The 27,292-nt window shown below is 62.6% G+C and overlaps 1 protein-coding gene across 2 annotated transcripts; it reads left to right on the top strand.

The window, feature by feature from the left end:
* The first annotated feature begins 1,164 nt into the window (after window positions 1–1,164).
* SEMA6B (semaphorin 6B) lies at window positions 1,165–26,963 on the top strand. 2 transcript variants are annotated; one of them, XM_064175326.1, is made up of 18 exons: window positions 1,165–1,234; window positions 17,259–17,407; window positions 18,658–18,787; window positions 19,082–19,142; window positions 19,262–19,324; window positions 19,690–19,791; window positions 19,927–20,017; window positions 20,105–20,224; window positions 20,315–20,403; window positions 20,977–21,194; window positions 21,311–21,442; window positions 22,172–22,321; window positions 23,651–23,845; window positions 24,065–24,205; window positions 24,472–24,549; window positions 24,737–24,795; window positions 25,091–25,290; window positions 25,381–26,963. In XM_064175326.1, exons 2-18 carry the CDS (start codon window positions 17,293–17,295, stop codon window positions 26,071–26,073), a joined length of 2,637 nt encoding a protein of 878 aa, XP_064031396.1. In that variant the 5' UTR covers window positions 1,165–1,234; window positions 17,259–17,292; the 3' UTR covers window positions 26,074–26,963. The 2 variants fall into 2 exon arrangements, with proteins under 2 accessions (XP_064031396.1, XP_064031395.1); XM_064175325.1 differs by having other exon boundaries at window positions 25,091–26,963.
* Window positions 26,964–27,292: the final 329 nt, after the last annotated feature.

Here is a 27,292-nt window from a genome sequence, read left to right as displayed (position 1 = left end):
CCCCCTGCCCGGTGTGGGGACCGGGATGGGCCAGAGGAGAGGCAGGAAGAGCTGAATCACCGGCAGCGTGAGAAGGCTCCTGCCCTGGCAGGGAACAGGCTGAGACCGGTCACAACTCAAGGCACCGATGGCACCGTGAGAAGCCTCCTGCTGGTGATGCAGGCTGAGACCGGTCACAACTCAAGGCACCGATGGCACCGTGAGAAGCCTCCTTGTTGAGGGAGGCAGGCTGAGGCCAGGCACAGCTCAGGACACCAATGTGGTGCAGCTCAGCGCAAGGACTGGAGGCAGCTGAGGCAGGGAACTGTGCCTGGAGGGAGCTCCTTGTGCAAGGAGAAACTAAGGCAGGGGGCTGGGAGGCACAGTTGTGACAACCCTGCAGGGCCAGGGGCCGGGAGGGGACACCTTTTGCTGGGGGAAAATGAAAGGAGGGGAGGGCAAGAATGTGCCAAGCAAATTGGGGGTGAGATTGCCGAGGGGGGAGAGGCCACAGCGAGGCTGAGGCAGGGTTGGGGGGAGCGAGGTCTGGGCCAGGGAAAGGGGAAAATTGAGGCAGGGGACGAGGGGATTTAGGGGAGTCGATGCTAGCCCTGCCTTTAGCAGGGATGGGGGGAAACTGAGGCAGGGGACGGGGGAGAGGTCGGTCCCATCCCTTCCCTGTGCCATGGAAGGCAGGGGGGGGATTTTTTTCCGGGGGGGGGGGGGGAGGCGGGGAGGGGACAGGGGGACGGGGGACGGGGAGGGGGTTCGGGACCCAAGGCAGGCGGAGCCGGTTCCCTCCGCCTCTCCCCTCCTCTTCATGCCGGGGAGCGGGGGGGAGCCCCAAGGCCGGGCCCGGCCGCCTCCCCGGGGCGGGGGCAAGGCAGCGGCGCGGGGGGCGCAGCAGCTACGGCTCCTTCAGCTCCGCCGTTACCGGAGCGGCCCCGGTGCAGCCGCAGCCCCCAGGCGGGCCCGGCTCCGCTTCCAGCTTCAGCTCCGGCTCCGGTCGCTGCCCCCCCAACCCCTCTCCCCACCCCCCCCTCCCCAAACACCGCCCGCGGCCCCGCCCCACCCGGGCTCCGGTGCCCCGGCGCCTCCCGCCGCGGCGGCGCGGAGCGGAGCGGGGCCGGGCCGAGCTGTGCTGCCGGTGGGCGCAGGTGCGCGGTGCCCTGGAACCCCCCACCAAAAAAACCTTTTCACTTCCACCCCCGGACACCCTCCCGGCCCCGCTACATCCTCACCCCGGGACAGCGAGGTAAGAGACAGCGCGGCCGGTGCCCCCCTCCCGCCCCCCCGGCGATGCGGTCCGGTCCCGTTTCTTCCCCATTCCGGTTCGTTCGATCCCCTCCCTATCGATTCCCCCCCTTTCGGAGAGGGGAGGTGGGAGGATAATGGGGTGACACCCCCCCTAAGCCTCCCTCCCCCCTCCGCTGCCGCCGGCTGCTGCATTGGGAAGCGGCGCTTTTGTTAGCGGCTCTCCGGGCGGAGCGGGCGGAACCTTGAAGGGTCACGGGCTAGAGGGCCCCCCCCCCCCGCACCCTCCTCATCCCTTGGCACCCCTCAGCACCCCTTGTCCCCCCTCTCTGCACCCTGCTGCCCCCCCTGCACCGCGTTACCCACCCCCCCCACACACACACACCTCCTCCCAGCACCTCCATCCTGCATCCCCATCCCCACCCCAGCAATCCGGGGGGGCTTTCACCACCATCCCGATTGTTACCTGCTCTCATTCTGAGGCCCCCTTCGGCCCCCTGGGCACCAGCCGCACCCCCATCCCACCCCGGCGACCCTCATCTCGCACCTTCCAGCCCACCCCCGGCACCCTGGAGAACCAACCCGCACCCTAATCCTGCACCTGCATGCCCCCCCACCACCCATCACCCTGCTATGTGTCGAGTCGTGTGTCCCCCCCCTCAGCACCCTGGTCCTCCCCAGTATCCTGCTCCCGCACCCCAATCGCCCCTCAGCACCCCCAGCCTGCACCCCTCTGCGCAGCCCAGCACCCTGATCCCTCCCCTCGACCCCGCATCCTTGACTCCCCCCCCAACCCCCCCCCCAGGCATCTCAGTCCCGCACCTGGCACCCCCCCAGCACCCAGTCCCACCCCTTCATCCCCTCCCACGCCCCCATCCCACCCATCAGCACCCTCTGCCGCCATCCCCCCCCATCCCCCCTCCCGCTCCCCCCAGCCCCGGGACGCGGTGATAGGTGTGAGGTGCTGAAGGCCCCGGACCCCCCCTCCTCGAGCTAGGAGGATGGAAATTTGGGGCTGGGGGGCAGTGACCCTGCTTCATCGAGCTCCGTTTTGCCTCTGCTGCTTCTCTGGGAAGCTGCCAGGGCTGGTTGGGAATTAATTTTTTTTTTGGGGGGGGGAACTATCAGGAAAATAGAAGGGGGCTGTTGTGTGCCCCCCACCTCTTGGTTGAGGGGTTGGAGGAGATGAAATGGGGGGAGAGGTTGGCCCCTGAAAAGAGCAAGGAGTACCGAGGGCTCAGCTTTGGGAAGGGGGGGGAAATTGATGTTAGCTCCCCTCCCACCCCATAAATACAACCCCTCAGATTTTATGGAGGGACAGACCCCCCCCAAATTAGAGGGGTGGGTCTGTTTGTCTCACTGGTGCTCTAAGTTGGTGGCGACATGGGATAGGGGGGGGGGGATGAAATCTGGCAGAAGTGGGGCACCCTCCGTGAATGGTGCTGGGGGGGAGCTGGCACACAATTTTCCCTCCCCCTCCTCCCCGATTGTCAGGGCAGGGGCAGGAACCCCCACGCAGACAGCCTCCGTGGGGCTGGGCCCATCCCGGTACCCCCATTTTGGGGCTCAGCACCGTCGAACTGTCTGAGGAACTGGGGGGGGGGGGGGGGGGAGGTAAAGCTAAAATAACGTGGGGTGGGGGTTACTGCCGCCCTCACTGTGAGGTGCCTCGGGCACCCCTCCGGCCAACTCCCCCCTCCCCCCCAGGTGCTGACCTCCATTGCTGTCACATAATCGAGAGCAGTTGGGGCGCTGGGACTGAACCCCCTCCCCCCAGTCCCTTCCGGACCACCCCCTTTATGCGAGAGGGAGCGGAGAGCTCTGTCCCTGCCTGGAGAGCTTTAGAGGGAGGCAAAGGAGCTTGGGGGAGGGAGGGGGCATGGAGCTGTGCTGTTGGCTCGGGGTGACCTTGGGTGAGCTCTGCCTCAGTTTCCCCAAACGAGGCCGAGAGCCTGGGATGCAGAGGGGACCCCCCCACACACACACACACGCATCTTGGTTTTGGGTGCTGCACCCAGCCCCTCCACCTACCATGGGGGGGACCTGCTAAGAGTGACAACCTTCCCCTCCCCAGTACCCACCTCCGTTTGTCCCCAGCAGCTGGGAGAAGCAGGGACAACGGTGTCGTGTGTGGCCCCTCTGTGTGTGTCCCCTGGGCTTTGCACCCCAATCTCTTGGCTGGCCCCGGCGGGGTCACATCCTGCTCCGGGCATGCACTGAGAAGGGGGTGGGATGGCTGAGCCCTCCCCGTCCCGCTGCGACTACCATGGGGAAGGGGAGTATTGGCTCGGGGAGGGACCCTTCGTGTGCGCCCCCTTGCCAGCTTTGGCCACAATCTGGGGCCTGAGCTGGTGACACTAGAGGGCAGCTCCCGGCTCAGCACCCAGCCAGCCGGTGCAGGACACAGCCCTGGCTGCCAGGGCTCTGACAGCACCGTGGCCCCCGTGCCTGTTCCCCCCCTCCCCAAAGCCCTGTTTGCGGGTGGGTGCTGAGGTGCTGGGCGCAGGCAGCGATGCTGTGCCGGCCCCGCCGAGCCGTCCCCGGGGTGACACGGGAATTGGGTCACCGCTGTCACCGGGGCACGTGGCTGCGGTGGGGAGGTTTTGGGCAGGGGAGGGGTGGCTGGAAATGGTCCCCGAGGCGGGGGTGGCGGTGCTCAGAGGGAGCTGGGGGGCGGGGGGCAGCTCGGTGTTTCGGTGTTTTGGCTGTGGGGGAGGCAGCTCCTTCCCACCCCCCCCACCCCCCCCAATCCCCATCCCCCGGGAGCTGCTTCCCGAAATATTTTCGCTGCCGTTCCCATAAACAAAGAGAATTCACCAAATTCAGCTGCCGGCAGCGGCGGCTCCCGGTGACCACAGCAGGCCAGAGGTGCCCAAGCATGATCCTGTCCACACGGACACGCGTGTTCATGCGTGGGCACACATGTGGGCGTGCTGCTCCACGTGCCAGAGCTGCCCTGGGCTATTGGGGGAAGGGGCGGGGGAGGGGGGGGGAGCAGGGAGCTGCGGGGACCCTCCTGTTGGTCCTAAACCAAAAGGGGGAGGAGGGGTTTAGGTGCTTCATCACCCACCGGTCTCTACCAGGATCCCAAAGTCACCGGGCTGGGTGGTGACACCGGGCTGGCTGACACCGGGCTGGCTGACACCGGGCTGGGTGACACCGGGCTGGGTGACACTGGGCTGGGTGACACCGGGCTGGCCGTCATTGGGCTGAGTGACACCGGGCTAGCTGTCACCGGGCAGGGTGATACCGGGCTGGGTGACACCGGGCTGGCCGTCATTGGGCTGGGTGACACCGGGCTAGCTGTCACCAGGCAGGGTGATACCGGGCTGGGTGACACCGGACTGACCGTCACTGGGCTGGGTGACACCGGGCTGGCTATCACTGGGCTAGGTGACACTGGGCTGGCCCTTCCCCACCTCCCTCCAAAAGCCATCATCCCTCACACCTTGCCTGGTGATGATTCGGCTCCCAGTTCCACCAGCGCCTGCTGGGAGCGCTCTGCTTTCCCCAACCGCCGCCGTGCTCCGGGTGGAGGGGGGGTGGGGATGGCCGAGAGAGGCGACCACGAGGCCCCGTGCCCGCTGTGTCGCTCGCCGGGTGCCGGCGCTGGCTGCGTGTCCCCGCTGCAGTGCTGGATGCAGTTGGGATCCTGAGACGAGCTGGAGTATTTTTAATTAAAGCTGCCAGTTTGGATGCCATTTAATTCCTCCGCGGGCTCAGCCGCGCCGGCCTTTCGGTGCATCTCCCGCTCCAGCCCCAACCATTGCCCGGGGTTGCCTTCGGTGAGGTTCTTGTTTTGTTTTCTCCCCCTCCCAACTAGAAGCAGACCTCAGTGTTTCGTTGTTGCGCTTTGGTTTGGTTGGCTTTGGTTTGGTTTGTTGTTCTTTTTTTTTGCCCACCCTGGCGTCTCTGGCTGTGCTGGGCAAACGGCTTGGCAGTGGGCTGGGTGGGATGGTTTCGTGGCGGTGCCGGTGCGGTGGCACTCGCGGCGTGCGTTCGGTGACATAAATAATAGTAAAGAAAACCAAGAGCAAGCCCGGCTCCATCTGCACAGACAGCTCTGCTGCTGCGCCTGCTTAACCCCTTTGCGCCTGATCCCTCGCTGCCACCAGCACCCAGTTCCAACCAGTATCACACCACCACCAGCATTGCCCCGTCGCAACTGGCATCATTGCCCCATCACTGCCAGCATCACCCCCTCACCACCAGCAGCACCCAGTTCCAACCAGCATCACCCCCTCACCACCAGCAGCACCCAGTTCCAACCAGCATCACCCCCTCACCACCAGCAGCACCCAGTTCCAACCAGCATCACCCCCTCACCACCAGCAGCACCCAGTTCCAACCAGCATCACCCCCTCACCACCAGCATTGCCCCATCACAACTGGCATCGTTGCCCCATCACTGCCAGCAGCACCCCCACCACCAGCAGCACCTAGTTACAACCAGCATCCCCCTCACCACCAGCAGCACCCAGTTACAACCAGTGTCACCCCCTCACCACCAGCATTGCCCCATCACAACTGGCATCATTGCCCTATCACCACCAGCATCACCCCCACCACCAGCAGCAGCACCCAGTTACAACCAGCATCACCCCCTCACCACCAGCAACACTCAGTTACAACCAGTGTCACCCTCTCACCACCAGCATTGCCCCATCACCACCAGCATCACCCCCTCACCACAAGCAGCACCCAGTTACAACCAGCATCACCCTCTCACCACCAGCATTGCCCCATCACAACTGGCATCATTGCCCTATCACCACCAGCATCACCCCCACCACCACCAGCAGCACCCAGTTACAACCAGCATCACCCCCTCACCACCAGCATTGCCCCATCACAACCCACATCATTACCCCCTCACCACCAGCAGCACCCAATTGCAACCAGCACCACCAGCATCATGGGTGCTGCACCTCGGGTTGCTCTGCTCTCATCTTCATCCCCAGGATGATGTGAAAGCAGCTCCCAGAGTGTGGTACCCCCAAAAGATGCCACCCTTCACCCAGCAGCCCCCATCCCCACCACAGAAAGGATCGGGCTGGCACTGTCAGGGGGGAGAGGACTCCAGCTCATCTCTGGGGACCTTCAGGCTTTGTCCCCCGCTAGAGGTGACGAAGGTTTCCCTTGGTGGGGGTGGGAGGGAGCGGAAGAGCAATCGCCTGGCTCCGAGGAGCTCCCAGTGGGGCTGCCTGCCGCTAACAGGATTTTGCTCCCTATTTAATTACACTTTTGTCAAATTAACGCACAAAAAAAAAACCGGGGTGAAAAAAAAAGCAAGGGGAAGGATCCTTTTCGCCTCTCCCCGCGCCGCTTCCCGGCAGCCCGTTAATTAAAGAGCGGCTGGCGAAGCCAACCGATCCCTGGAGGAGATCCCAAGGGAGCTCAACCACCACAGGGTTTGGCAGTCACACCTGGCTTCCAGTTCCTTTCCCAGTTCAGCCCGGTTCGGGCGGCTGGTGGCGAGGCCGGCGGCGGTGGCGGCGGCGGCAGCGGAGTGCCGATGCGCCGTGGCTAATCCCCGGTTTTTCCCTGTGTAATCCCACCCGCCGGGATAATCCCATCAAACCCGCCAGCGCCGCGGCCCAGCTCCGTGCCCGCTTTGGTGCTGAGTGGATTTTAGGATGGGAGGGACAATGATGGCCTCGGGGGGAGTGGTAGCACATCCTCAGTGGGGTGAGACACGGCGGTGGGTGCCCGGCAGGGCTGTCAGGCATCCTGCGGGGAAACTGAGGCACGGAGCAGGGAAAAGTCTGTGGCTTTGCAGCCATCCCCATCGCAGCACTCCAAGGTACTGGAAGAGGGGTGGGATGGGGAGAGGCAGTGGTGGTGGTGGTAGCACCCATGTGCTCCCTTCCTGGAGAGTCTGGATCCAGCTCCACTTTGGGTGCTGGGAACATATCTGGGTATTCTGATCAGCTCCATCCATCATCTCTCACTGGGGACGTCGAGATAAAACACCAGGAGGCTGGGAGCTGGGATCCATCCCTGTCCCATGCAGGGCCAGATCCCTCTCAGGGCAGCAGGTAGGGACTGGGAGCTGGGAATAAGCCTGGCACCGGCTGCTGCCCATCCCTCAGGTCACTGTTCCCAGAGTGATCCCAGTGCTGGCAACACCTGATCCTGCCCGGGGGATGCTCAGCTCTGGGGCAGGAAGCTGCATCCCACAGCCTCTGCTCCTCACATGTGCCACACACACAGCTCCCTGCACACACGTGTGCAAGTAGAGCACAGAGCCCTGTGCACGGGAGTGGGCAGCCTCCGTGTGCACACCAGCCCCACGCACGTGTGGGCAGACAGGCACACCCTTCACACACGTGTGGCACCTGCACATGCCTGGCACCCTGTGCACAGGCACCTGGACATGTGCCATGCACCTCACACAGACACCTGCACACACGTGACACATCATGCACAGACCCCTGCACATGTGTGATCCCCATGCACAGCTGCACACATGTGTGATTCCCATGCACAGGCACCTGCACACACATGTGATCCCCATGCACAGCTGCACACATGTGCTGCTCCTCACACAGACACCTGCACACACATGACACATCATGCACAGACCCCTGCACACATGTGATCCCCATGCACAGCTGCACACACATGATGCTCCTCACACAGACCCCTGCACATAGATGATCCCCATGCACAGCTGCACACACATGATGCTCCTCACACAGACACCTGCACACACGTGTGACACATGCACAGCTGCACACAAATGATGCTCCTCACACAGACACCTGCACATAGATGATCCCCATGCACAGCTGCACACACATAATGCTCCTCACACAGACACCTGCACACACACACACACACATGTGACACATCAGCCACAGACACCTGCTCATGCGTGATCCCCATGCACAGCTGCACACATGTGCTGCTCCTCACAGACACCTGCACACAGGTGTGATACTCCTTGCACAGACCCCTGCAAGAGTTACACCATGTCTCTGGGCACGTCCACTCATATGCCACACAGAGAGACACTTGCACACACATGACACGTGGTGCACTCACATGTGCCACACACGAGGGCTAGCCAGTCTACATGCCAACCCCAGCACATATGTGACATCTGGCACACACACATATGTGTCAGACACATGTGCCAGCCAACCTACATGCCAACCCCAGCACATATGTGACACCTGGCACACATACATATGTGCCAGACACATGTGCCAGCCAGCCTACATGTCAACCCCAGCACATATGTGACACATGGCACACACACATATGTGCCAGACACATGTGCCACCCAGCCTACATGCCAACCCCAGCACATATGTGACACCTGGCACACACACATATGTGCCAGACACATGTGCCAGCCAGCCTACATGCCAACCCCAGCACATATGTGACACCTGGCACACACACATATGTGCCAGACACATGTGCCACCCAGCCTACATGCCAACCCCAGCATGCACATGATGTGGTGCACACACTTGTGCACACATGTAGCAGCCAGTGCACATACACTGGCACACATGCACACACAGATGGCACCTGGTGCCCACATGCCTGCACATGTGTGATGCCCTCTGTGCATGCCAGCTGTTGCACACCTGTGGCAGCTGGGGCAGGCACACACACAGGACACAGGTATGACACATGTGATGCACACACCTGCACACGACACACACAGACCACCCAGCACATGTGGCAGGGCCACCCAGGGGACAGGAACTTTTGTGGTGGTGGCAGTGGGAGTAGAAGGAGGCATTGGGAGGGCAGTGAGGGGACACTGGACCTGACCTTCCAATGAGGCTCTGAGCGGGGAGGTGGCAGTGCTGGATGCACACCCGCGAACAATGGCCCTTTGTTCTGTGCTGCTGCTGGCATCCCAACCTGCATCCCAGCCAGCGTCCAGCATCCCAGCCTGCATCCCAGCCAGCAGCTTACATTCCAGTCTGCATCCCGTATCTCAGCCAGCAGCCTGCATCCCAGCTTACATCCCATGTTCCACCCAGCATCCTGCATCCTAGCCTGCATCTCAGCCTACATCCCAGCCAGCAGCTCACGTCCCAGCCTACATCCCAGCCAGCATCTTACATCCCAGTCTGCACCCCATATCCCAGCCAGCAGCCTGCATCCCAGCTTACATCCCAGACTGCATGCCATGTCCCAGCCAGCATCTTGCATCCCAGCCTGCATCTCAGCCAACAGCTTACATCCCAGCCTGCATCCCATGTCCCAGCCAGCATCCTGCATCCCAGCCAGCAGCTGACATCCCAGCCAGTATCCTACATCCCAACCTGCATCCCAACTTGCATCCTTCATCCCAGTCTGCACTCCAGCCACCAGCCCGCATCCCGGCTCACATCCTGCATCCCAGCTCGCATCCTGAATCCCACCTCCTACTCCACACCCTGCATCCTGCATCCCACCCCCAGCAGAGCTACAGGGACTGCTCCAGGTGCTCCCATGCCAGGGTGCTGGTGGCTCAGGGTGGTGGGCAGTGCCATCCCATGCTTCCTCCAGAAGGCACCTGCCTTGGAGTTTGGTGTCCGCACAAGGACATCAGAGCTGCATCACACTGGGGAGCCTTCAGCCTCACAGTGAGGATGAGGAGGAGGCCACAGGGTCAAGGCTGTGCTCCTGGTACCCACAGCCATGTCCCACCCTCTGTACTGCAAGCCGGCAGTAGCCGTTGCCTGCTGTCACCACCACTGATCCCATCCTTTGGTGGTGTCCCCATCGGGTTGGCGGCTCAGAGGAAGGTCAACAGAGAGGGGGGGTTGCTGGCTGGGAGCTGTCCCCAAGGTCAGCATCACCTTGGGGACAGAGTGACGCTGGGGCCGGTGACACAGTGGTGACGCTGTGGAGTCGCCAGGTGGGCACAGTTTGCCCAGGCAGATACTGGATCTCAGCTGCCTCCACTGGAGCCTTTTGCAGCATGGAGATGGGAACTGGAGTCAGCAGATCCTGGGCTTGGAGCCACTCAGAGCATGGCTGAAGTTGGGAGGAAACCAACAGAGAGGTCGAACCCCCCCCCAATGCTCTCCCCAAAAAATGTGGGGGGGAGGCAGCTGAGCAGCCCTCTCCCAACCCTCCCTGCTCCCCCTCCAGCTCCGCTGCTTGTCGGCAGCTGCTGGGATCTGGGCTGGGGCTGTTAGGGGGGGGGACTTTAGATTTGGGGGGGGTCCTTGGGATTTGGGAACGTTTTCTTGGGATTCAAGGTGTTTCCTTGGGATTTGGGGGGGGGTTCTTGGGATGTGGGGACATTATCTTAGGATTTGGGGGGGGGGGGGTTATTGGGATTTGAGGGGAGTTTATTTGGATTTGAGGTGTTTTCTTGGGATGTGGGGACATTATCTTGGGATTTGGGGGAGTTATTGGGATTTGGGGTGTTTTCTTGGGATGTGGGGAATGTTTTCTTGGGATTGAGGGTGTTTTCTTTGGATGTGGGGACACTTTCTTGGGATTTGAGATGTTTTGTTGGGATTTGGGGGGGTTCTTGGGATTGAGAGGCATTTCCTTGGGATTCTGGTGGGGGTTCTTGGGATTTGGGATGTGTTTTCTTGGGCTCTGAGTGGGTTTTGGGGGTGCTTTGTTGTTTTTCTCTGGGGCACTGTGGGTGTGTCACCTCCTGCCCTGTCAGTGATGCTGCTCCCAGCTCGCTGTGATGTGGTTCCTGCCGGGGGTGGGGGAGTAGCCAGGTTGTTGTTGCAGGGCTGTGACCTGGGGCAGCGCCTGTGCATGAGGAGTTGTTACTGCAGGGGCTCCCATGCAATAGAACAAGGGGACACAGCCTCAAGCTGTGCCAGGGCAGGTTAAGTCTGGATGTGAGGAGGAAGTTCCTGGCAGAGAGAGTGACTGGCATTGGAATGGGCTGCCCAGGGAGGTGGTGGAGTTGCTGTCAGTGGAGGTGTTGCAGCCAAGCCTGGCTGGGGCACTTAGTGCCATGGTCTGGTTGGTTGGGCAGGGCTGGGTGCTAGGTTGGGCTGGAGGAGCTTGGAGCTCTCTTCCAACCTGCTTCCATGTGGGACCTGCTGTGGTTGAACTGGGAGCTGAAAGATCTCCCTACCCACTCTGGGACTGGGCACCTTGGGGACAAGGATCACTGGGAAAAAAGGGATCCCATCAACAGGGTTTCCCAGGAGCAGTGATCCCTTGGGACAGGGCACCCTGGGAGGAAGGGATCCTGAGGATGTGGCTTCTTGAGGGTGGCAGACCCTGGAGACATGGGCAGAGATCCTTTGGCACAGGGCACCCTAGGGCCATGGACTCCATGAGGACAAAGATCCCTCGGGACAGAGCACCCTGGGGACAGGGGATCCTGGCAAAGAGATTCCTTGGGGCTGGGAGATCCTGGGGATGTGGGCTCCATGGGGACAGGGTTCCCAGGGCATGGGACCTCCTGGAGATGGGGCTTCTTGTGGGTGGGAGACCCTGGGGACAGAGTTCATGGTGACAGGGGCTGTCTGGGGACCAGGCACCCTGGGGATAGGGGGTTTGCTGGCATGGGACACATCAGGGACAGAATTCCTTGGGGATGTGGGATCCCTGGGGATAGGGCACCCTGAGGTAGACAGAGGAGGTGGAGTCCAGGAGTCCAGGAGGGCTTTGGGTGAGAGGGTCCCAGGAGTGGTGGTCGAGCTCGTGGTGGGGAGGCTCATGTGAAGGAGGTGGTTGCCTCTTCTCACACTGAGGGGAAACTGAGGCACAAGACTGGAAGTGGTGACACAGAGTGGCCAAACCTGCTCCTGCTGGTGGCACCTGTCTGCAGCCACCCACGGCTCGTGTGGCCACCCGCCTTGGAGCCATGTGGGTGCTAAAGCAAGGTGCCAGGGCAAGCCTGGGCAGCCCTAGGGGACCTGGCAAGGGCAGAGAGCCACTGGGGTGGCACAGGAGACCAGGAAGGACAAGGTGGGTGAGTGACTAAGGGGACGAGGGGACAAGGGGGTGACTGTCTTGGGAGAGGAGAGGAAGGACCAGGGAGGATAAGTGCTTTGAGGGACAAGGAGGATGACAGTGGTGGGGAGGACAGGAGGGACAGAGGAGAAGGTGTGCCCTGGTGGGAAAAGGGAGGGGGAGTGCTTCTGGGGACAAGGGAGGTGACAGTCTTGGGGAGGGGGCATGGAGTGATGTGTAACGTTCAGGGACAAGTGCCTTGAGGGGACCAACAGGACAGGAGGGGACAGGGAACAAGGGCAGTGAGCTGGGGGGGGGCACAGGGCAGCCATGTGCTTGGGGACAGGGGTTGTGAGCTGGGAGTGGCGGCAGCCCAGGGGGCCCCTTCCTGCCACCGCCACTGTCCCCTCCACCGGGTCTATCCGGGCGTGAAGCGTGACCCCTCCTCATTAGGCAATCAGCCTTGGCACGCAAATGAGCGTCTAATTAATATGCAAATCACCATGCGGCTCTGGCCGGCCACCAGCACCGCCCTGGCCCTGGGGAAGGGACATGCCGGGGACACCCAGCACCCCTGAGTGTCACCCAATGGGTGCTGACAGCACCCAGCAGCTTCTGTCACCCCCTGGGCACCTGCCACAGGTGACGAACCCACCGAAAAGTGACAAGGAGGGGACACAGGGATGGGGACGCACAGCCTGGGGAGGGGGTGCAGATCCCTCTGATGCTTGAGGATGCTATGGGGGGGGGGGGGGTCCGGACTCTTGGGACCTTAGAGGCCGAGGGCGGAGGGGGGGGGAGGTGTCGTGGGAGATGGGGAGGGGACAGGGACGGGGACGGGGACAGGGATGGGGTCTATAAACGGCAGCTGTAAACGGAGCCGGTAACCGGAGCAGGAGACCCGGGGCGGGGGGGGACATTCGAGCCACCGCCGGCCCCGCGGAAGCGCCAAGGTGGGTTCTGTGTGTGTGTGTGTCCCTCCCCGCCACACTGCGGGTCCCCCATCCCCGTCACCCACATGGGGACATGCTGGGGACACCCCCATCCTCTTGGCACCCTCCTCACAGCTTCGCGGTCGCTGCCTCCCTGCAGACTCTCCCCCCCCCTCCCCGGGAGGTGCTGCTTGGCAGAGGTGGGAGACACACACATGGCAGGGGCCAGGGCCAGGGCCAGCCTGCGGTGCCAGGTGGCCGGGGTGACATTTGCTCTGTCCCCGCCGTGGGGACAGCTGCTTCCTGGCTCTGCCATCTGAACCGGCCCCGCAACGGAAACCCGGGGGGGTGGGGGGGTGGGGGGGAGTTTGCTGAGCCCCCTAGCCCCGGTGGCTGCAGCAGCTGGGTTGAGATGGGGGGGTGGGAGGGAGTGGGGGGGTCCCCATGGCCATTTAAAGGGCGGGAGTAACAGTGGTGCCCCCCAAACTCCTGTATGGCGGCGGAGGTGTCCTGCATGTGACTTGGTGTCCTCACGCTTCCTAGTGTCCCTCCTCATTTCCTAGTGCCCCCCCCCCCCTTATGTCTCAATGTCACCTCATTTCCCAGTGTTCCCCCCCCCACTGTTTCCCACTGTCGTCCCTACTGTCCCAGTGCCTTTCTGATGGCTGGGCTGGGGTCTGGGATCCCATGGGAATGAGCCGGGATCAGCTCCGGGGGAGGATGGATAGGGGGGGAGGGGACGCGACGGGGACACACAGAAGTGTCTCTGTCCCCACTGTGTCGTAGGTGTGGGGGGGGGTGTCTCACCGGGCTGTCACCGGGTGGGCTTATGCTGGCCGTTCCCGGGGACAAGGCGGTGCCACTCGGGGTGTCCCATGGGTGCCCTCCCTCCTTCCCGACTCCCGGGTCCCCGGCTGCGCTGACAGCTGCCGGGGGGGGGGGGCGGGGTGGTGGTGGCTCCGGTTACGATGACATCAGCCCTACCTTCCCACCTGGCGCGGGCAGGGGGCACAGACCCCCCTCCCCTGAGCGGGGTGGGGGGTGGGGGTCCTTGGTGGTGGTGGTGGTGATGGAGGTGGGGGGGGGGGAGTGACAGCTGAACCGCTTTTGGGACGCCAGAGCCCCCAGAGCAGTCGGGGCGCCTTTGGAGGGGGACACACACACAAGACGCCCACCCCCTAGCAGCTATGGGACCCAAGCATCCAGGACCCCCACCCCGGGCGGAGGGGCCAGCGGTGGCCGTGCCGTAGGGGCAGTGGCAGAGGTGACCGCAGGAGCTCAGGTGGGCAGAGTGGGCTGGGGTGGGCTGGGGTGGGCTGGGTCCACCCAGCTGGGGGGGGGGGGAAATTAGGGCAGAGTACAGCCCCCCCCTGCCCCAGCAGGTCGGGTTGGGGGGGGGGGCTGTCAGCCCCTTCTTTGGGGGTCACAGGCACGCCCCTGCTCTGGGGATCGCTGCAGCCCCCCTCAACCACCCCCCACCCTGTTGGGGGTCAGGGAGATGATGGTGGGGGGGGGGGGGGGCGTAGAACAGGGCGAGCAGCTGCATGCCCCCTCCCCTCCCTAAAGCTTTGCGTGCAGTAAGCGAGAGCTGAGCGTGCTTTCGAATGGGGACACCGAGGCAGGGACAAGGCTGGGGACAAGGACAAGGCACATTCAGCCACTGGGTGTCGGAAATGCCTCCCCCAGCCCACCTAGCACCTCCCCAGCTGGGTCTAGTTTGTCTCCACCCCCTGCCTCAGTCTCCCCACAGCCACGCTGGGGACATGCAGGGTGACTGTCCCCCTCTCCTCTGCCGCCACCGTGAATGGGTCCCTGTTTGTCACCCGTCTGCCCGCCGTGTGTGTGTCCCCCCTTCCCCAGCCCCCTCCTCCCTGCTGCCTTTTCTTTCCCAGCACAATCGCAGGCATTTATGGTGCTGGAGGCTCCGGTTACTCTGCTCCCTGCTCACTGTCACCACTCAGGCTGGGGAGATGACAGTGGCAGTGACACCTGACCCCCTCCCCGCTTGGGGTTACAGGCAGTGCCACCAGCTCCCCCCGACCCAATCCCAACCCTCCCCCCCGCCCCGTGGTGCCTGATGCAAGCTGAACTCTTCCCTTGAGCTGCTTTTTGGGGTCCCTCTCATAGGGATGTTTAAACTCAGGGATCTGGGAATGCTACTGGTGTGGGGATGTCCAGAGGATGTCACCCGTGGGACACTGCCACGAGGGACTGTGACAGCGTGGGGGTGAGGCTGGGTGTCTCTAGGGCCCACGATGCCTTGGGGACAGGCATCCTGGGGATGGTAACACACGGGTCTGGGGTCAGCTGCCCCCAGGGGCTGTGGCACTGTGGGAATGGGGACTAATTGTCCCTCGGGGCCATGACACTGTGGGGATGGGATGGGTGTCACTGGGGACTGTGACACTGTCCAGATGTTTGTGGGATGTCTCTGGGGTGCATAACACCCTGGGGACAAAGCTGGATATCTCTAGGGGCTGTGACAGTGTAGGGATGGACTCAGTTGTCCCTGGGGACTGTGACACTGTGAGGACAAGGTTGGATGTCCCTGGGGACTGTGACAGTGTGGAGATGTTGTTGGGTGCTCCTGGGGTCTATGCTGCTGTGGGGACAGCAGCATCAATTGTCCCTCAGGCCTGTGACACTGTGGGGACTGTGTCAGGTAGCCCTGAGGTCTATGGGGACAAGGTCATATGTCCCCAGGGGCTGTGACGTCAGGGGCAGGTCCTACCTGGGTGCTGTGACACACTGGGATCTGGGTCAGGTGTCCAAAGAGGCTGTGGCTTTGTAGGGGTGACCAGGATGGGGACGGTGCAGAGGGGACAGGGTTGAGTCTCCCTGCTGGCACTGCCAGGCGCCGTGACCCCCAGCCCTGCACAATGTCACCCCTCCTTGCTGCCCACAGGGGACAGGGTGGCAGGAGGGCGACGCTTCGATCGCAGCTGCTGCCTGCTCCCATGGGATTGAGAATCAATTAAATCCCTGCCTGGCTGCTAATTACCCCTGGCTGTCCCCACTGCCCCACGGGGACAGCTGGTGGCAGCACAGTGATGATGGCCTGGCCCAGTGCAGGGATAGTGGTGGTGGTGGTGGCAATGGAGCTGGCTGGCATGTGGCACTTTGATCTGTCCCCAGGGAGTTTCCAAGCCATCCTGGGTGGGGGAAGAGCCTCACTGGCTTCTCCTAGGTCCCCACATCCCCATGTTCTTGTGTCCCTATGTTCCCATATGGCCATGTGCCAGTGTCCCCACATCCCTCTATCCCCATATCCTTGCATGCCCATGTCCCCTATCCCCATATCCCCTTGTTCTCATATCCTTGTATCCTCATGTCCCTGTGTCCCTATGTCCCCATATCACCATGTGCCAGTGTCCCCATGTCTCCATATCCCCATATCCTTATGTCCCCATGCCCTCTCTCCCCATATCCCCTTGTTCCTGCATCCCCATGTCCCTGTGTCCCTGTTCTCATATCCTCATGTCCCCATGTCCCCTTTCCCTATATCCCCTTGCTCCCATATCCTCATGTCCCGGTGTCCCCATGTCCCCTATCCCCATATCCCCCTGTTCCTGTATCCTCACGTCCCTGTGTCCCTATGTCCCCATACTGCCAAGTGCCAGTGTCCCCATGTCCCCCTATCCCCATATCCTTGCATCCCCATGTCCCCTTGTCCCCATGTCCCCATGTCCCTGTGTCTCTATGTCCCCATATCACCACGTGCCAGTGTCCCCACGTCCCCTATCCCCACATCCCCTTGTCCCCATATCCCCACGTCCCTGTGTCCCCAGCCCTGCCACGCCACCACGCTCTGCCTCAGTCACCCGCGGAGCCGTCGGTGGCGAAGCCGCCAGCAAAGCCCCACCACTGGGGCCCAAAAGCGCCGGTTTGGATCCGGTCTCCCCGGTGCGGAGCGGCGCAGGGGCGGGGGCGGCTGGCGGGGGCGCGGGGCCAGCTTTTCCCAGCATTTTTGACATTCCTCAGCCCGGGAAGGATTCTCTTCCCCATCGCCCATCCCAGTCCCATCCAGTACCGGCCCCTCCCCGCTGCTACTGGCCCAGCATCGAGACCCTCAACCCCTACCCCGGCCCCCACCCCGCGGTGATGGGTTTGGGGTGCGGATGCAGGGGCTCTGTGACACGCGATGGGGACAGAACTCAGGTGGGTGCTGTCCCCCCACCCATCCACCTCTCCCCGTGCTTGCAGGTGCGGTGGGTGCCCACCCTCGTCGGGGGACACCATGGGGACACCCCCTCGTGTCCCCCTCGTCCTGCTGCTCCTGCTGGCGGCGGAGAGGACTGCCCGTGGCACCTTCCCCGAGGAGCCCGGACCCATCGCCGTGGCCCCCGAGGACTGTGAGTGCCCACCTGGGGCTGTGGGGTGGGGGTCAGGGAGCTGCATGGGTGTGCAAGGAGTGGGGACACGGCTCGGTGTAAGGAGGGGGTAGGGGTTTGGGGTGCTTTGGGGTGAAGACAGGAGGGGAACTGTCAAGGTTTTGGGGTGAAGGTAGGAAAAGGGCACCCATGGGAAGGGCTTTGTGGGGTTAAGGCAGGAGAGGGCACCCACGGGAAGGGGTTCTGGGGTGGTGGTATGAGGGCACACCCATGAGAAGCAGTTTTGGTGTGAAGGCAGGAGGAGGTCACCCCTGGGAAGGAGTTTTAGGGTGCTCTGGGGTGAAGGCAGGAGGGAGGCAGTCACAGGAAGGGGTTTGGGGGTGAAGGCAGGAGAAGGGCACCCATAGGAAGGGGGATTTAGAGTGCTTTGGGGTGAAGGCAGCAGAGGAGCACCCATAGAAGGGCATTTTAGGGTGCTTTGGGGTGAAGGCAGGAGAAGGGCACCCATGGGAAGGGGGGTTTAGAGTGCTTTGGGGTGAAGGCAGCAGAGGGGCACCCATGGGAAGGGCATTTTAGGGTGCTTTGGGGTGAAGGCAGGAGAAGGGCACCCATGGGAAGGGGGGTTTAGAGTGCTTTGGGGTGAAGGCAGCAGAGGGGCACCCATGGGAAGGGCATTTTAGGGTGCTTTGGGGTAAAGGCAGGAAGGGCACCCATAGAAGGGCATTTTAGGGTGCTTTGGGGTGAAGGCAGGAGGGGCACCCATAGAAGGGCATTTTAGGGTGCTTTGGGGTGAAGGCAGGAGAAGGGCACCCATGGGAAGGGGGGTTTAGAGTGCTTTGGGGTGAAGGCAGCAGAGGGGCACCCATGGGAAGGGCATTTTAGGGTGCTTTGGGGTGAAGGCAGGAGAAGGGCACCCATGGGAAGGGGGGTTTAGAGTGCTTTGGGGTGAAGGCAGCAGAGGGGCACCCATGGGAAGGGCATTTTAGGGTGCTTTGGGGTAAAGGCAGGAAGGGCACCCATAGAAGGGCATTTTAGGGTGCTTTGGGGTGAAGGCAGGAGGGGCACCCATAGAAGGGCATTTTAGGGTGCTTTGGGGTGAAGGCAGGAGAAGGGCACCCATGGGAAGGGGGTTTGCAGTGAAAGCAGGAGAGGTGCGCCCATGGGCAGGACTGGGTGAGGGTGGTGGCCTTGGCTGGCTGAGGGAAGCAGGGTGAGCGGGGGGTGCCCTGGCGGTGTGTGGCACCCACCCCCTCCCGGGTGTGTCCCCCCAGACGTCAAGCACTACGCCGTGTTCGTGGGGCACGGCGCGAGCCGCCCGGCTGGCCCCGAGGCAGGGGGCACTCAGCGCCTCAACATCCAGCGCATCCTCAAGGTCAACAGGACCCTCTTCATCGGGGACAGGTCTGAACCCTGGCACCCCAAAAAAAACTCCCCTCTGCATGCCTGGGCACCTGGCACCCACCCCCACCCCTCTTTGCTGAGGATGGATCCCTACCCTGGGTCACCGTGGGAGGCTCTGGTGGGGTTGTTCCTGTGCTGGTGATGCTCATCGCCCACCCCAGCACCCCAAACCTTCCCACTGCGGGGGAGTGGGGGGGTGTGTGGACCCCACCCCCCTCTCTCCCAACATGCTCCCACCGTGGGCATATCTCGAGGTGCCCCAGAGGGTAGTGACATTCATGTCCCCCTGCCCAGGGACAACATCTACCGGGTCAGTCTGGAGCCCACCAGTGCTGGGGAGATGCGCTACCACCGGGTAAGAGCTGGGGGTGCTGATGGGGGGGGGTGGTGGACGCTGGAAGTAGGGGGGGGGGGTGTCCTTCTGGCTTGTCCCCCAGCCCCACACTGGGTTTTGTGTGTGTCCCCCCCCCCCAGAAGCTGACATGGCGTTCGAACCAGCATGACATCAGCATCTGCCGGATGAAGGGGAAACACGAGGTAGGGGTCCTGGGGTGGGGGGCTGCATCCTCTGAGACCCCCCTCAGTGGAGACTGAGCACCCTCTGCACCCCATGTCACATGGATAATGCCACCCTCATTCCCCCCCTCGTGTCCCACTCTGCCCCCCTCCTCGGCTCCCTGCCATGTGTCTCTGTGATTTATTGGCCTCTTGGCTAATTGGGTTTGTAATTAATTATTTGGAGCCTGTGGATCAGGGCAGCATCTGCCAGGAAGCTGATTTCCAGGGCACCTAAATGCCAATTTGGGGTGAAAACAGCCCCCTCCCCCCTGCCAACCTCTTGCAGCAATGGTGGGGCACACAGGCAGGGTGCTGAGGGGTGACAGTGCCCACTCCTGTCACAGGCAGAGTGCAGGAACTTCATCAAGGTGCTGCTGGTGAGGAACCAGAGCCTGCTCTTTGTCTGTGGCACCAACGCCTTCAACCCAGTCTGTGCCAACTACAGCGTGAGTCACCCACCCCCCCACACCCCCACACCCAGCATGGGGACACCCTGTGTCACCCATGTCACCACCCGTGTCCTTGGGGCACAGCCTGCTGCCCACGGGGCATCGCTCACGGCTGCATCTCACTCGCTCTAGATGGACACCCTGGAGCCCGTCGGGGACAACATCAGCGGCATGGCTCGGTGCCCCTACGACCCCAAGCACGCCAACGTGGCCCTCTTCACAGGTCAGTCCTGGCACTGCCGGTGCCATGCCGGGTGCTCTGCCCTCTGTCCCCTGCCCCACACCCAGGTGTCATCCCTCTCCCGCACAGGGGGGATGCTCTTCACCGCCACGGTGACCGATTTCCTGGCCATCGACGCCGTCATCTACCGCAGCCTCGGCGACAGCCCAACCCTCCGCACCGTCAAACACGACTCCAAGTGGTTCAAAGGTAGGTGCCCACCACGTGCCCGTGCCAGGGCGTGGCACACGTGGCCCCTTCCCTCTGGGCCATCCCTGACGCTGCGGCTGTGCCCCTCAGAGCCCTACTTCGTGCACGCAGTGGAGTGGAGGAGCCACGTCTACTTCTTCTTCCGCGAGATCGCCATGGAGTTCAACTACCTGGAGAAGGTGGGTGAGGTGCCCACGGTGGGGCACAGGATGCCCAAGCATCTTCTGCAGAGGGTCCAGCAGAAGGCTACGAGGATGATTAGGGGGCTGGAGGGCATGGCTGATGAGGAGAGGCTGAGAGACTTGGGACTTTTTAGCCTGGAGAAGAGAAGGCTTTAGAGGGGATTGGATGAATGTTTGTAAGTATCTGAGGGCTGCCCAGGATGGGGGGGGGGGGGGGGGACAGGCTCTGCTCACTGCTCCCTGGCATGGGACAAGGAGCAATGGGTATAAGTTGCAGCAAAAGAAGTTCCAGCTCAACACAAGGGAGAATTTCTTTGCTGGAAGGGTCCCAGAGCCCTGGCACAGGCTGCCCAGAGAGCTTGTGGCACCTCCTGCTCTGGAGCCTTTCCAGGCCTGTCTGGATGTGTTCCTGTGTGATCTGTGTTAGATAGGATGGTCCTGCTCTGGCAGGGGGGTTGGACTCGATGATCTCTTTGGGTCCCCCTGACATCCTGCGAGCCTGTGACAGGAGCGTGGGGGGGTGGTCGGCCAGGAGGGGGCGGCAGGTGCTGACCGGCGTCCGCCCCGCAGGTGGTGGTGTCGCGGGTGGCGAGGGTGTGCAAGAACGACATGGGGGGCTCGCAGCGGGTGCTGGAGAAGCAGTGGACCTCCTTCCTGAAGGCCAGGCTCAACTGCTCCGTGCCAGGGGACTCCCACTTCTACTTCAACGTCATCCAAGCTGTGACAGACATCCTGGAGCTGGACGGGCGCCCCGTGGTGCTGGCTGTCTTCTCCACACCTGCCAACAGGTTGGACCTCTTGTGGCCCCACCAAGACACCCTCTCCACCAGGGTTACTCCCTGGTGTCTACTAAGGACAGAAGGGATGGGTTGAGGTGTTCACTCCATGCCAATGTCCCCTCCAGCATCCCTGGCTCTGCCGTCTGCGCCTTCGACATGACCCAAGTGGCTGCTGTCTTCGAGGGACGTTTTCGGGAGCAGAAGTCACCTGAGTCCATCTGGACACCTGTGCCAGAGGACATGGTGCCAAAGCCACGGTGAGTGATGTGCCACGGGGACAGGCTGGGATTGGCAAGAAGGTGTGTGGGACAGGGTTGGAGATGGGGACAGGGACAGCCAGGACTGGTACCAGCAGTAAGAGGCATGGGGTTGGACGTGGGGGACAGGCACAGGAGGGATAAGGGCTGGTACATGCAAGGAGGATGATGAGGAAGTGGATGATGGTGGGGGACAGGGATGAGATTGGCAAGGACTGGTATTAAGAGGAACAGTGGTGGGGATGGGGACAGGAATGATGATGGGGACGGGGATGAGTCCAGCAAGGGTTTGTACTGGCAGGGGAAACAATGGGGATGGGGAAAGGAACAGGGAGGGGGACAGGGGCAGTCAGGGATGGTACCTGAAGGGAGGGTGGTGAGAATGGGGAGAGGGTTGGGGAGAGAGTCAGCAATGGGGACACGGTCAGAGACGAGGACACAGTCAGGGATGGGAACAGGGACAGGAGTGATCAGGGCTGGTACCTGCAGGAGGGTAGCAGGGAGGGTAGGGAGGACAGGGCCAGCCAGAGCTGGAACTTACAGGAAGGATGGTGGGAATGGGGACAGAGGTGATAATGGACACAGGGATGGGTCAGAGACAAGGATGGGGACGCGAACAAGGTCAGGCAGGTCCAGCAGGAGCTGGGGTGAGAGCAGGCAGGGCTGGGGGCAGGGCCGGGGGCAGGGCCAGCGCGGCCGCGGGGTCGCTGAGCCGTGCGGTGGGCGCAGGCCCGGGTGCTGCGCGTCCCCGGGGATGCGCTACAACTCCTCCAGCACCTTCCCCGACGAGATCCTCAACTTCGTCAAGACTCACCCGCTGATGGACGAGGCTGTGCCTGCGCTCGGCAACGCCCCCTGGATCCTCCGCACCATGAGCCGGTGGGTGGCCAGGGCAGGATCCGGCCCAGGGAGGGGCTGGTGGGTGTGGGTGGGTGCTGGTGGGTATTGGTTAGTGCTGGTGGATGCTGGTTAATGCTGGTGGATGCTGGTTAGAGCTGGTGGGTGCTGGTAGATTCTGGTTAGTGCTGGTGGGTGTTGATTGGAGCTGGTGAGTGCTGGTGGATGCTGGTGGATGCTAATGAATGCTGGTTGCTGCTAGTGGCTGTGGGTGGATGCTGAGGGGGCTGGTTGGTGCTGGTGGATGCTGGTGAGTGCTGGTAGATTCTGGTTAGTGCTGGTGGGTGTTGATTGGAGCTGGTGAGTGCTGGTAGATGTTGGTTAGAGCTAGTAGATGATGGTTAGAGCTGGTGAGTGCTGGTAGTTGTTGGCTGAAGCTGGTGAATGCTGGTGGGTGCTGGTAGATGCTAATAAATGCTGGTAGATGCTAATAAATGCTGGTTGCTGCCAGTGGGTGTTGGATGCTGGTAGGGGCTGGTTGGTGCTGGTAGATGTTGGTTGGAGCTGGTGGATGCTAATGAATGTTGATTGCTGCTAGTGGGTGTTGCTGGGGGCTGGTGGGGGCTGGCTGGTTCTGGTGGATGCTGGTGAGTGCTGGTAGATGTTGGTTAGAGCTGGTGAGCTGGTGAGTGCTGGTGGATGCTAATGAATGCTGCTAGTGGGTGTTGGTTGATGCTGGTGGGGGCTGGTTAGTGCTGGTTGGAGCTGGTGAGTGCTGATGGGTGCTGGTTGGAGCTGGTGGATGCTAATGAATGCTGGTTGCTGCTAGTGGGTGTCGGTGGATGCTGGTGGGGGCTGGTTGGTGCTGGTGGGGGGGGCTGGTTGGAGTCTTCTCACGCTGCCCTTGCACGTGCATGCCAGTGCTGGGAGAGCACCAGGAGACCTGATAAATCTCATCAACTTTGCAGTGGAGATTGTCTCGTCCTAATTAAATCTGCCTTAATTGCTGCTTGATGGGGAATTAATCAAGCGGTGCTCTCGGGCCGCAGCCTCCCACCGGCAGGGCAGTGCTGGGGCTGGGGACAGGGACACAGGGCTGGGGACAGCAACATGGGGCTAAGGCTAGGGACAAGGATATGGGGGTGAGGGCGTGGAGCTTGGGGACACAGGGCTGGGGCAGTGGTTGTGGGGATGCATCGTGGCTGGGATGTGGACTGGTTTCTGTTCAGAATCCATAAGGCACTTAGGCACTCTCTGCTCTAGGCCAGCTGGGACATACCCAAGGGGGCATCCTTGCTCCCTACTTTGCCTCAGTTTCCCCTTTCTCAGGGACCTGCTCACTTCAACTCCTGCTTCATTCACCCCTTGCAGGTACCAGCTCCGCAAGATCGTGGTGGACAATGCGGCAGGGCCATGGGGCAACCACACCGTGGTCTTCCTGGGCTCCAGCACGGGCACTGTCCTCAAGTTCCTCATCCAGCCCAATGCCAGCACCAGCCCCTCACCTGCCACCCCTGGCAGCCAGAGTGTCTTCCTGGAGGAGTTTGAGACCTACCACCCTGGGAGGTTGGTGTTGGGGTGCTGGGTGGGAAGGGAGGAGTGGGTGACTGGGTGGGTGTGTAGTGGAGGTCAGATGTTTGGATGGATGGAGGGAGGGATGGATAGAGGGAGGGATGGATGGGATGAGTGGATCAGCAGGGTGGGGGGAATGAATGAGACACTCTCCTCTCGACCATCCTATGGACCAGGCCTGGGTCCATGCTGAGCTCTGTGCCCTGTCCCCAGGTGTGGCCGGGACACCGAGGATGAGCGGCGGCTGCTGGGGCTGGAGCTGGACAAGGCAGCAGGGTCCCTGCTGCTGGCCTTCCCCCCGTGCGTGGCCAGGGTGCCAGTGGCTCGCTGCCAGCAGCACTCAGGCTGCATGAAGTGAGTGTGAGGGACTGCCCCCTCCCCAGGGTGGGCACGGGGAACTGCGAGGAGCAGGGTGGGGTTACTTCCACATCCCAGGAATCTGCTCTGTGCTGGGATCTGATTAGGAAGGGCTCGGTTGGGAGCATGGCCGAGGGAAACTGAGGCACAGCGTGGTGCAGGGCTGAGGTCATTCATCAGGGCTGGGGTCCGTTGTAGGGACCCAGGGGTTGTCACATCCCCCTCATGCTGGGGCTGATCCTGATGTCTTCTTTCCCGGGCAGGAATTGCCTCGGGAGCCGGGATCCCTACTGTGGCTGGACACCGGAGGGCTCCTGCATCTTCCTGGAGCCCAGCCCCAGGTAACGCTGCCAGACCGAGGAGCGAGTGGGACACTGGGGGATATTGCAGAGTGGACAGCAGAGTCTCAGGGGGTCCCCAGGGAGCACTGCCTCCTGCAACTCCCACCCCTGACCTGCTGAGACCCAGCAAACTCATCACAAGCTGGGAGCCCTCTGCCAAGCTGACCCAATTTGCACACTCCCCCAGGGTGACCTTTGAGCAGGACATCGCTGGTGGCAGCACATCCCACTTGGGCGAGTGTGAGGGTGAGTGTGGGGCAGGAATGGGGCTTGGGGGACGTGGTGGTCCATCTGTCCATCCACCCACCCACCCATCCACTCATCCATCCATCCATCCATCCATCCATCCATCCATCCATCCACTGAGGCCTTGAGGAACCTGCTCCAGTGGAAGGTGTCTCTGCCCACGGCAGTGGGGTTGGAACCAGACGATCTCCAAGGGCCCTTCCAACCCCAAAGCATTCCACGGTTCTACGAGGCTGTGGCGGCACCGCCAGGTGGTTGATGTGTGTGTGTGTGTGTGTGCCCCACCACCCCCCAGGGCTGGTGACGGAGAGCTTCGTGGATGAGCCGGACGGGCTGGTGTCGGTGAACCTCTTGGTGATCTCCTCCGTCGCTGCCTTCGTCATCGGCGCTGTCATCTCCGGCTTCAGCGTCTGCTGGTTCATCGGCCACCGGGACCGCAAGGAGCTGGCCCGCCGCAAGGACAAGGAGACCATCCTGGCACACAGCGAGTCGGTGGTGAGCGTCAGCCGGCTGGGCGAGCGGCGGGCACGGGGCGGGCAGCCCGGCGCCTTGCTGGCCCCGCTCATGCCCAACGGTTGGCCCAAGGAGCTGGCGAAGGTTACCCAACACGACCTGGACTCGGGGGTCTTGCCCACGCCGGAGCAGACCCCACTGCAACAGAAACGTTGTCCCGGAGCCCTCCAAAACTGCACCTGGGAGCAGAGTCACAACATCATCAACGCCGCCTTGCGGGACCCCGGTGGATCCGGCACTACCGGCACCGGGCGGCTGCACTCTGGCTCCGGCCGCTCCGCCCGCGGCATCCCCCTCTCCTGCCACGCCATCCTGGTGGACCAGGAGCTGGAGGCTGAACTCAGCGACTCCTCGGGCGATGGACATTGGGGTCGAGACACTCAAGAGGGTCCCCGCACCCGGCAGCACCCACCCGCCGGTGCCCGTCGCCCGCCCCGCAACTCTTACGGCGACTTCTCCAGCACACCGCACCCCAGCCCCGACCGCCGGCGGGTGGTTTCGGCACCCGGTGGGGAAGGGGGAGACTTTACCGAGGGGCCACCCTGGCACCCCGAGCAGCTGAACTTCAATGCCAACAACGGCACTGGCCGCCCCGGTGCCCACCTCAAGAGGAACCACACGTTCAACAGCGGCGAGGCGTCGGCGGGCGGTTACGGGCGGCACGGCACGGCACAGCGGGCAGCCAGCGCCGGGCACCCGCGGGCGCTGACGGACCTGCACCACCTCCTGCGCTACGGCGTGGAGCGGACTCCCTCGGGAAAATAGGGTCCCACCGACCGCGTGTCCCCCCGAAAATGACACCTCCCAGGACACTGATGGGGTCCCCTGGCTCCCCGGGGACAAAGAGAAGTGGCCGGGCAGGAGCTGCGGGTATGGGGTGAGGTGCTGTAGGGGTGGGTGGGGGACAGACACCCCCTGGGTGCCCCCGAATAGGGTTTGGGGGTGTCCCTAGCTGGTGTGGGGCAGTGCCCTACGTTCTGGCTGCTTTACCCAGGCAGGAGGGGGTCCATCCTGTTCCCTCTTCAAGTCGGCCCCAGGGACCACAGCACCCTGGGAGGGGGATCCCTGGGGTGCAGCAGGATGGATGCCCAGCCACGGGCGTAGCTGAGGCAGAGCAGGGCTGTGACACTCACCCTGCAGCCCCTCGTGGGTGTGTGTGTGAGGGCTTATGGGTGCTGCCAGCACTCTGGGGACACCTGGCCAGGGGGGTGCCACCAGGATGAGTTGGCTGTGATGATGGGACATGGTTAATATTTAGGGTACAGGGGGGTGGAGGGGCCCCAAATGTGTGTTACCTGGGGGTTGGGCACACTTACCCCCCAACCCCTGCCCAGTGCCAGCTTGTGGAGGGGGTGGGGGCTCATGCACCCCTCCTTGGCATCCCCCTCTTGGAAAGCACAGCCCAGGGAGATGGGAGTGGGGGCACCACTGGGACTGGGGGTCCCCACTGAACCCACTCTCTGCTGGCAAAGGGTGCCCTTTCGGTGCCACTCTGTCCGGCTCCGGGGTGGCCTGGGGTGGCAGGGGAGGGTGGGGGGGTGGCAGGCTGTAAATAGGGTGGGGGGCACAGCGAGTGCCCCTCCCCCCAATGTGGCCATGCATGCGGCCGCCCGCGGTCTGTACCCCGCGGCCCCAATAAACACCCGTTTACTGGAGACCAGTCCCCAGATGCCACCTTGGCACCTTCTTAACCACCCCTCCCCACCTGGACACTCCCTATGCACCCCCCACCCCACACACCCACCTACCCCCCATCTGCTCCCACCCACCCCTGCACCCACACCTCTGGTCATACCCCACCCCAGTGCACTCACCCAACCATCCTCACACCCCCCTGCCATGCACTGCCCCCATCCCAGTACCCCCACCCTGTGCTCGCTCTCCCCCAACCCAGGACCTCCTCTAACTCCCTCTTCCATGCAGTGAGTTCCTCCATACTCAGCCTGCAGCAGCCAGTGGAGCCATCTCGTTGTGCCACCACGGC

The sequence above is a fragment of the Pogoniulus pusillus genome, chromosome 41 (assembly GCF_015220805.1).
Source record: "Pogoniulus pusillus isolate bPogPus1 chromosome 41, bPogPus1.pri, whole genome shotgun sequence".
In the NCBI taxonomy this organism is placed as follows: Eukaryota; Metazoa; Chordata; class Aves; order Piciformes; family Lybiidae; genus Pogoniulus; species Pogoniulus pusillus.
Note: the sequence above shows the minus strand (reverse complement) of the source record. Positions and strands in the feature narration are given on the sequence as shown.